The sequence below is a fragment of the Pteropus alecto genome, unplaced genomic scaffold (assembly GCF_000325575.1).
Source record: "Pteropus alecto unplaced genomic scaffold, ASM32557v1 scaffold210, whole genome shotgun sequence".
NCBI lineage: Eukaryota > Metazoa > Chordata > Mammalia > Chiroptera > Pteropodidae > Pteropus > Pteropus alecto.
This window is the reverse complement of record NW_006431288.1, coordinates 4,256,969-4,267,497: the sequence shown is the minus strand read 5'-3', so window position 1 is coordinate 4,267,497 and position 10,529 is coordinate 4,256,969. Positions and strand designations below refer to the sequence as shown.

Below are 10,529 nucleotides of genomic sequence, written 5' to 3'. Positions count from 1 at the left end.
AAACTTGTTCTCTTTTCACAGTTTGACCCAAAATTCCTCCAAAAAGTCACCTTTGATCAACTACACCTGTGCTAGTCTTCTGCCCTTGTACTCACACACCTGTGGCATCATATCCACAGCCTGGGAAGTGGGCTTCTAGCTTGCACTGTGTGTCTTTTTGTGCCACTAGCCTGTGCAAACTCTCAAGAGCTGGGGCGAGTCTTCTGCGTTCATCTGTGTCTCCTCCCAGAGCCCAACATCAGACCTCACAAAAGCACATGCTAATGGTAGCGGCAGGGAGGAAGGGAGGTGACAGAGAGGCTGATCCACAGAATCCTCCCCAAAACGGCACTTAAACTCATTGATGTGATTGCTCTTTGCATCCTCCCCATAGCTGCATGAAGCCATGAGGAAGCAGGGCTGGCTGCTATCCTCCTTCTCTACATGAAAATATGACGGTGACTGCCTAGCAGCATTCTGACCCCTTCACATATATTGACTCTTTAATAGTCACTCAATAAAGTAGGTGCTATTATCAGCTCCATTTTACAGTTACTAAAACCGAGGGACCAGAAGCTAAGTAATCTGCTCAAGGGCATGTAGTTAGTAAGTGACAACTGGGCAGGGTCTCAGCCCAGGCATGCACATTCATTCCTAGGTCTGTCCTCTGACCGTTATCACCTCCTGCTGAGATAGTGTGAGAGCAGTGAGGGACACACGGTAAGTAGTTCAAACAGAAAGACATAACTTGGAGAAAAGGGGCTCATTAAGAACATGACTACCAATGGCCCTGATTTCTCCTCTTGATAGGACTTCTAGCTTCACTAAAAGAGAAAAAGTCCAGGATGTAAGGAAAAGCTTGATACTGAGAGCTGCCCTAGCTGGACCAGGCTGCCTTCTGGAAGGACTGGGTTCCCCCTGCCTGGGAGTGTTTACCAGGGGTCAGGCCTCTGCAAGTTTTCACACAATGTCCCTCATGGTGTCCTTGTGGAGATACAGGTAAACGTTAGCTGGATGCTAAGACAGTTAGGGTCAGTGGTACAGTTAGTCTCCCCGATGGTCAAATGAGTGTTTCCAGAAAATACAAATTAGGAGATTGACATCAAACCAGCAGCAGAGCTGAAGCAGTTCTCCACCCTTTCCTTCTGTGTGTGCCAAAATATAGAAACATCTAAAATCAGGCCCAGGATTCAAAATTATTTTCACAACTATGGTCAAAACTCTGGAATAAAATGTAGTAGTTAAGTATTAAATTCTGCACCAGGATTCAAAAGATAGATTACATAAGGTCAGGAGGTAAGGAGAGGAGAGGCCTTGACTAGAAGTTTTGTGGAAAATCAAGGTGAGTGAACCTCACTCTTTGGGGTCCAATGTGCTGTGGCCATGAAAGCAGTTAACCCTGCTCTTGGGCACTGCAGCATCTACACCACAGGGTGGCAGTGCCACGGTGCTCTGAACCCCAACCCTGTGTAGGGTGGCGAGGTCAGCTCTGGCCAGATGAGGAGGGCACAATAAAAAGTAAGGAAAAAACAAACCAGATAGAAGAAACCATCAAGAAAGGAGTTGCCTTTCAAGAACCACAACAGAACTAGGGTGGTGAGGGTTGGCCACTTTGTCATATAAAACCCAGCACATTTAGGAACTGAGGATGCAGTCTTGGAATCTAGCGTGCTGCACTCAAATAGCTACAGAGCTGTCAAATGCAGAAATAGGAAGAGGTCATCTCTGTGTGTCCACTGGTGAGTCAGAACAAGAAAAATGCCAGATTCCAGGGATGCGGTCATTACCATTAGCTCTAAAAGACAGAGCCCCAGACAGGGATCTGATGACATTCCCGTGGAGGAGCGGAGGGCACGTTTATATTGGCAGGGGGGGCGCATGGTACCCAGTAACTGAGGCCAGAGCCAGCAGCGCTCGCCTCCCCACACCGCCTGTCTCCCAACCCACAGATGACGGCAGTGACCCCCGGCGCGGCGCGCCACTGGGCACAGACCCCAGGGAGTACTGCATGTCCGACCGCGACATCGTGGAGGTGGTGCGCACAGAGTACGTGTACACGCGGCCCCCGCCATGGTCCGACACGCTGCCCACCATCCACGTGGTGACGCCCACCTACAGCCGTCCGGTGCAGAAGGCCGAGCTGACGCGCCTGGCCAACACGCTGCTGCATGTGCCCAACCTGCACTGGCTGGTGGTAGAGGACGCTCCACGCCGCACGCCTCTGACCGCGCGCCTGCTACGAGACACTGGCCTCAACTACACACATCTGCACGTGGAGACGCCCCGCAATTATAAGCTGCGCGGCGACGCCCGTGACCCACGAATCCCGCGGGGCACCATGCAACGCAACCTGGCCCTGCGCTGGTTGCGTGAGACCTTCCCCCGCAACTCCAGCCAGCCTGGTGTGGTATACTTCGCTGATGATGACAACACCTACAGTCTGGAACTCTTTGAGGAGGTGTGGACCGGCCGAAAGGCAGAGAAAAAGGGTGGGAGGAAACGGGGGGCCTCTGCTGTGGGAAATAGAGATATTCCTGCAGAGGGGCCCTTTGGGTAGGGACACAGAGGGAAATTGTCACAGGACAAAGCACCAGGCTGGTCAATGCAGACTTCAGGGAATCAGGAAAGGGAAGGAAAATTTGGCTGCAAACCTCAGCAGCCCCTCTGGTTAAAGGAAAGAAAGTGGTGTTGGAGTTCCTAGAACACAGTCCAGGCATCCTCTGAGTGAGGTGTGGACCAGTTTCAGTGTCCTTGGAGTTTGTGAGTCTGGGGGAGTTGGTGGGTTGTGTCAGACCCTAAATTGGGAAGACTGAGAAGTTTTGCAGCAAGGGAGAAAGTGGCAGCAGGGCATGTATAGAAGAGAAGATCAGCTGGTTTGAGAGGCCAGGTTCCTCTGCAGATGCCCACCATGGGACACATCTGGAGACAGGGTCCCCTGGCATGGTTTCAGATGGCCTGTGTGAAAAGAGTTAACTGACAATGTCACCCTCCATACAGACGGGCATCACTCCCTATCAGCAGTCTCAGGCATCCTAAATCTGGGTCCCCCTTTCAGATGCGCAGCACGAGGAGGGTGTCCGTGTGGCCCGTCGCCTTCGTTGGCGGCCTTCGGTACGAAGCCCCACGGGTCAATGGGGCAGGGAAGGTGATCGGCTGGAAGACAGTGTTTGACCCCCACCGACCGTTTGCAATAGACATGGCTGGATTTGCAGTCAACCTGCGGCTCATTCTTCAGCGAAGCCAGGCCTACTTCAAGCTGCGTGGCGTGAAGGGAGGCTATCAGGAAAGCAGCCTCCTCCGAGAACTTGTCACCCTCAATGACCTGGAGCCCAAGGCAGCCAACTGCACCAAGGTAAGGCCCACAGCAAAACTGATAGCTGTATTGCAGGCGTTTCTAAGTCCATGCAAATTCCTCCTCTACAGATCAAGGAGCAGGAAATAAAGGCCTCAAAACAGCCTTGCAAAGAACCAGCCTAGAACATGCCCTACTAGAACACCCTTCTGGGAAGGCAGTTTATCACCTGTCAGGCCAGCGCACTAAAGTCAGGCAGGGAAATGGAGAGAGTAGAGATCACTGAGGCAGAGCCAAAAATTGGATCCTCCCCTCATTCAGAATAGCTGGGCTCCACGACATCCCTGCCAAACACACATATATGGGTGCACATACATGCACATCATACATGCATGCATGCCCATGTACATGCACCTATACTGCTCTTAGTTTGAACTTCTCTGGCTAGGGCCTGGGCTATCACTTGGCTGAGCTAAAGACTCTTGAACAACTTTCTCCCTCTCTAGAGAGACCCATTAAGAAACGCAAGGGAGGATGAGGAGCAAGAGGAAATCTTAAGATTTATTTGTTTTCTATAGCTGTAGACTTTCCGTTTCCAACAGCTATTTTGAATGCATCATATGTACAAACAGCAACAGTGAGGGGGTAGGTGGAAATAAAGAACAATAGAGAAAATCTTGATGAAACAATGGCAGAATGGGAGTGGGCAGGAGAAATACTTGCAGAGTGTGGGTGGGAGCAGGGAGATGGCAGGGTGAGGTCAGGGGGCCTGCTCCATGTTGTTTCATGTCTCTCTCTCGACACACAGATCCTGGTCTGGCACACACGGACAGAGAAGCCAGTGCTGGTGAACGAGGGGAAAAAAGGCTTCACTGACCCCACTGTGGAGATCTGAGCCCTAGGATACAGGTACAGTGGGGATAAAGGCGGCAGTGCACTGGGCTGGGGCACACCAAGTTTGGCACAGAATAAATCCTCCAAGACTTTTCCTTTTGGTCTTTAATTGTAGTTGGACAGGGAAATGCTAGCAATAGTGTAAGAGGCATAGCTGCAGTCCCCTTCTCATTGCACTGTCTGGAAATTAACAGGAGCCAACTTCCCCACACAGCTGGGTCCTCCTGCCACCAGTTCCTTGGAAGCCCCCTGCCCACTTCCAGACACCACCTGATGACAACTTCCTATCATTGCTACTATTATCAGGCCATGACGCCTGTCCCATTGCAAGGCACTGCTAATGTAGACTTTCTCACTGGACTGTCTTGCCCTGTGGATTCCTCTTCAGTTATGTCACTGTAACAAAGACCCCTCATTCACTGCTTCTACCTCGCTCACTGCTTCCGCCTCATCTAGCATGTCCATATTGTCTCTTAGAAGTAATGGCATAGTGCAGGGGTGAAAGCATGGCCTCTAGAGCCTGGATCAGCTCTTAGCCTGCCACTTTTCATAGTCTGACCTTTCTTTCTCGAGGCCTCAGTTTTTTCATCTGTAAAATGGGTTGTTGGGGCACCAAGAACAGTCTCTGACACATAAGTCCTATATAAGTGTTGCTGTTGTTATTTGAGTCTTTGAAACCCTCTGTTGAAATGGACCACAGGATCTATTTATATTTTAGAGGTAAAGAAATGATGGTCCGAAAAGCTAAGTGAAGTGAATTGTGCCAAGTGGCAAAACCAGGAATTTTTCTGGGCATTTCTATGATCTCATCACAGAGGTGGGAGCTCAAATAGTGGGACATATCTGAACTCTGGCTCCAGAATTTAGTGTCAGCTTCTTTTTCAACTTTGCAAGTTCCCTGCCCACGGGGGACCCCAGGGTGCAAGTCTGCCTGTTTTAATCCCTGAACTTAACAAATCAGCTGGGCCAGTGCCTCTGAGAAGCATCAGTACAGAGCCATATTCCTTATCTCTTGCCCTCACCAGGTCCATGGAGGAACCTCATCTCTCAATAAGGGGTCCACAGAGGACCCTGGGGGTTGGGCTCCATGCAGCTCCTAGGTAACCCGTTGGGGGCTGAGTTGAGCAGCTTGGCCAGACTGGCCACTCCCTCACCTACCTCACACATTGCTCCTCTCCCCTTCACAGGAGCCTCCCTCTCAGACCCTGTTCCTGGCCTTCCATCCTCTCCCCATGGCTGATGGTCTCTCCAAGGCAAACTCCTAAGGAATGGCCATCATCCTCCTTTATATTCTGGGGCTTCAGAGAGATCCCAGCCTGATGCCGGGACAAAGGACGGAGAACCTAAAGCACAGAAATCCCAGACCTGTTGTTCTCTTCCATCCAGCGTGACCAGGGCCCAACTGCTAGCCAAGGCCCAGTGTGCCAGTGACCCAGCACGCCTCCCCAGAGCTTCCTACACTGACAGGCCTGCAGGAGCAGAATCGTGGGCACCCAAACCCCAGAGTGATGCTGAACTGGGAGGGAGGTGAAAAGACACGGCAGTCAAGTAGAGGGTGGCCCTCTTCAGCTACCCACTCCTGTGGCCCAGCACAGCCACACAGGCCAGCCAGCCAGAGAATTCTGAAGACCAGAAAGCAGCCTCTGCCCAGGCATCAGGAGCACCCCTCCCCTCCTCAGAGAGTTGCTCCCAAGTACTCTGTGGTTTTCCTCTAGTTCCTGTTTCCAGATTATAATTCTGTCTTTGATCCCAGTAGGCAACCAGCCCTGCATGAAGGGAGCCTGGGCCTGCCAATAGGCTCCTCCAGTACCTCAGGCTGTGGTAGGAGCAGAGCCCCTTCCTCAAGCCTGCTCCTTGCAGCACAGAGAAACAGATGAGCCCTCGAGCCAGCACAGGTCATGGACTGACCTGGACTAAGACCACCAGTGTCCCCACACTGCTGCCCCACTGCCCACTGGGCTCCAGGGACCCTTGCCTGGGCTGGGACGGGGAGGGCAGGAGCCCTCTTCCTGAAGCTCTTGAGAACCACAGACCTCAGTGGCTTGAGTGAGCCAGGGACAAGCCAGGCAGAAAGAGGGAGGCTGGGGCAATTCTGAGACTCCTTCCTGCCCCTGGTTTGGGGGTGGGGGGACTTTGACTTAGCAAAGGGATTTGTGGGAAAAGGGGAGAGATCATTTGGACATTGAGGGGAAAGGAGATCTGAGCACACGCTACTTTGGAAATCATTCTATTTTAAACACAAAACGGGAAAGGATATCACCCTTCTCCCTGAGTGGGGAGCATGCAGGGTGAGCCCGCCTCAGGTCCAGCTGTGCCCTTACCTCCCCAGAGAAAGAACAGTGCATGGTGCTGCTCCCCTCCACCAGGAGGACAGCGTGTCCGGTCCCTGGCTTTCTGACTGGGGACAGGGCCCTCTGGTGGTGGTATCACTCCTGAAAGTTGGAAGCACAATTTTCCTCCCAAGTGGAAGAAAAAGAAAGGCCTGAGCCTACTGAAGAGGTGTTTATTTTTTAACTGCTAACAATCCCAACCCCATTTAAACTCACAGGACTGGTCTGAGGACCACTGAGAACCCACTCCTGGGTGGGTTGGGGGTAGGACTCAGTCTGGTGACCTAACATTCAAAAAACAGTATTGGCTGCCTACTTTGAAATGGATTGAACTTCCCATAGTAGTCATAAACCCAACCGATGGAATCAGATCCCTGAGAGCCTCGAACCACCTTGCAGGACATCCCCCAACCTCTTATATTTTCGTTGGTTGCTTTGGAAATCAACCCCTCAGAATCAAGTGGCATGGCTTGGAAGAGACAGGAGGAGGTGAGCACAGAGCAACCATCAAATGAGTGAATTCAGACCCAGGCATTCCCCTGCCTCCTCACCAAAGCCAGCCCTGATGCTCAGGTCAGCTTGGCTGGGCTCGTTTTCAGGAAATCGATAATGAACAACAAAATGGGGTGTTTTCTCATATTCTCTCTCTCTCTCCTTCTCTCCTTTCTCGCGCTCTCTCTCTCTCTCTCTCTCAGAAATTGAGTAAGGACTTCTGGGGTAGCCAGACTCCAGAATGGCCCCATCTCTGGGATTCTTACTTACCCTTGTACCCTTGTACCCTTGTACAGATTTCTCCCACATTGTACTTGGTCTGTATTACCAAGAGAACACACATAAATGACAGTAGTTTATTTAAAAATAAAGCTTCCATTTTAACCTCTCTCTATCTCTATCTCTCTCTCTCTCTCTCTCTCCCCTTCCCTCCCTCCCTCCCTCAAAGGATACTACTTAAGTTGTTTTCACCCAATATCCTTTTAGCTGCATGTGTATTTATTTATAATTATAACCCTGGTGAACTGCAGCTTTCATCTTTGTTGGGAATGAGTTTGTTATAAATCAGAATTGGGTCCATGATTACAATTTGTTTTCCAAACTCAGTCCGTTCCCTGCTCCCCACCATAGAGGAGTGAGGCTGGGGACTAGGAGTCCCAGGGACTAGGGGGAAGGTGGAGTCCATGCAGCTGCACCATCTGTTCTGTTTTAATTTAATTGTATTTAATTTGTTTTCAAAATTAAAAGTCAAATATGGTTTTTAACAGTCCTAATCCTCAGCCCTGCTTTATTTTATTCTCTTTTATTGCTTTAACCATCCAAGAAAAATTTACGTCAGGTGCCTAATATGAACAGGCATCATTCTAGGAGCAGCACAGAGCAGTGAAAAACCAAACCACTTGTCTTCATGGAGCTTGCCCTCTCACAAGAGAACATCGATGGACAACAAACAAATCTATAGTATTTTAGATGTGATCTGGTCTAAGGACAAAAATGAGGCTGATGAGTATAGCTGTGGAGAGGACCTGACCCCTACCAGGATGGTCAGAAGGGCCTCCCTAATAAGGTGACATCTGAGCAGGACCACAGCATGCAGACATGGGTCAAGGTGCTCCAGAAAAGAGAACTTTCTCTCCAGCAAAAAGGCCAGTGTGACTGCAGCTGACTGGGGAAGGTGGGAGAGGATCAGTGGTGGGAGATGGGATGGACATGGGAGGGGGAGGCACGGAGTATGTCGCTTGGCACTGGGAACTAGGGTAAAGCTTTTGGCTTCTCTGAGTGAAAAGGAAGCCATCAGAGGGTTCGGAGCAGACCAACATGATCTAACTGGCCTTTAAAAAACTCCCTCCACTTTATGTGCCAACAGTAAACACAGAGGGCGAGGACAGGCCAGGGGAGGCGGCTCCTGCAATGATCCAGGCATTAGGTGATGGTGATTTGGATGAAAGTGCAAGCTTTGGGGCAGAGAGAAGTGGTTGGGTTCTGAATGTGTTTAAGAGGGGCAGCCAAGAGCATCTGCTGATGAACCGGATATTGGATATGAAAGAAAGAGAGGAGCCAGAAGTCATCTGAGACACACAATAAAATTGTCATTTCCTGATATGGAACAGAGTGCATAAGGGATGATAAGGGAGTAACTACAGTTTCGGGTCACATGCCTTTTAGACACATGCGGGAGAGAAGGTGAGTGGATGGCGGCCAGTACACCTGGAGCTCAGGTAAAGATGAACATTGGAGAGTACAGGCATCTACGAGTCCCAGGTGGATGAGGCCACTGCAATAAGTGTGAACAGAGGGAAGAAGTCTAGGGAGTGGGCCTGAAGCCCACCTGCATTTAGAGGTGATGAGAAGGAGATTTCAAGAGACTGAGATGAGGCCATCCAGTTGAGAAGATCTGGATAAACCATGAAGAAGCTCTGGAATATAGTCTCTACCAAGTGGCTTTGATGGAGAGAAGCTGCAGGGCTATTTGGCAGATAAGAAAGTTAAGAACAGTAAGTTGGTGCAGGAGGCCCTCACCTAAGAAATAGTCCAATGTATCCATGGACAGATTTGCTTAAGAGATTCACTTTGCAAAAGGATTCATTGTAAGATCCCTTTAAATTTCAGTTCCCTGTAACATTTTCCATCAGAAGCCAACTTACACTCAGCTTTACAGAAGCACGCTCTGGTATAAAGTGAGGAGCAGCAACACTGCTCCCCAACGCTGGCCACGCCTCCAAGTATTCTTGGTCTCATCCACGTCTTATCTCCCTCCATGCTTTCTGTTCCAAAGCAGTTCAGGAATAGCTGCTGAGTTCAGCCAAGGATGGGGACTTCGCCTTGTATAGCCTCCTAGCCATTGTCCGCAATGTTTATTAAGCCCCATTTCTCTGCCCCTAGTGGGATCCTCGGACCCAGCCCCGTGTGACTATCTGCACTTGACCAAGCTCAGCTCTTGGACCCAGAGGCTACACACCACGACTGCTCCCAGTGGAGAATCCCTTCCAGGATGCAAGCCAGTGGGGCTGCTGGGAGCCTTGTGGCAATCTATTTCCCAGAGTTTTCTTAATGGCTCCTGGTGTAGCCACTGTCCTGGGAAGGTGTCTGCTATTTGACTTTAACTATTATTGAAGATAATTAGTTTGTGGCAGTAGAATTCAGATGTTGTTTGTGGGGGAAAAAAACCTCACCAACTGTAGCTAACTCACATGAGAGCTCTTGGCTGTTCAACAGACTCTCACCCCCTACCCATCAGCACCAGGTAGATTTGTATTGGACTTTTCCTTTCCAAGGGCACTTCCAGTCCACAGTGACATTTCAGAGAGGGGGATGGAGGTCAGGACGGAGGTGGTAAGGAGTCTGCATCTGGATACCATGTGCCAGCTGGGCTAAATGTGTGCCTGACTGCACACTGCTTTTGCCTCTGGCTAACAATGGCACAGATGGGATTGAAGAAATATCACCAAAGAGGGTTTGATTCCACTCTATTGCTTTATTGCAATTCAGGACAGTGAACCTGAGCCAAACCACTGGACTCAATCCCCAGGCCAAGGGCTTCAAATTTAGACAGACAACTGCCTCTCCTCCCTGCTGCCTGGTCACAGGAGGTTGAGGGAGGGATATCCAGCTGGAGGCAAAGAATGTGCCAGGCTTGCGGGCCCGTGGCCACCCAACATTCCCAAGAGGCAACCCGCCTACACCACCGGAGCTAGGCCTTCTGCACCCTTCTCCTCCTGCACCCTCTGATAGGGATGCATTTTCTGCTAGGAGCTACAGTCCCTTCTCTTCTCACTGAGTAAAATTAGAAAGACTCTCTAACTCAGGAAAATAAATAGTTGAATATTTCTGTTCCTCTTAAGCTTCGTTTGTCATCCTGTTGGATGCAATTAGAGTGGGCATGAAAAGGGGGATAAAGTGAAGTTTCTTCCAGAATCCCAGAGAAGGCTTTGGGAGGGTTGTGAAAAAAGAACAAAGTCGACTCAGGTGAGATACCTCCTCTTCACTGGCCTCTGCAAACAGTGACAAAGCCACTGTTCCAGAAAGGAGAAGCGGCCAGAGGG

The 10,529-nt window shown here is 50.3% G+C and overlaps 1 protein-coding gene across 1 annotated transcript in view; it reads left to right on the top strand.

Moving 5' to 3' along the window:
- Nucleotides 1–4,181, top strand: part of B3GAT1 (beta-1,3-glucuronyltransferase 1) — a 6,143-nt gene extending 1,962 nt beyond the window's left edge. Inside the window, exons 3-5 of the mRNA XM_006905799.1 lie at nucleotides 1,929–2,437; nucleotides 3,035–3,331; nucleotides 4,080–4,181. Of these exons, the coding sequence (XP_006905861.1) occupies nucleotides 1,929–2,437; nucleotides 3,035–3,331; nucleotides 4,080–4,166 (893 nt within the window). The 3' untranslated portion in view covers nucleotides 4,167–4,181. The remainder of the gene's footprint in view (nucleotides 1–1,928; nucleotides 2,438–3,034; nucleotides 3,332–4,079) is intronic.
- Nucleotides 4,182–10,529: the final 6,348 nt, after the last annotated feature.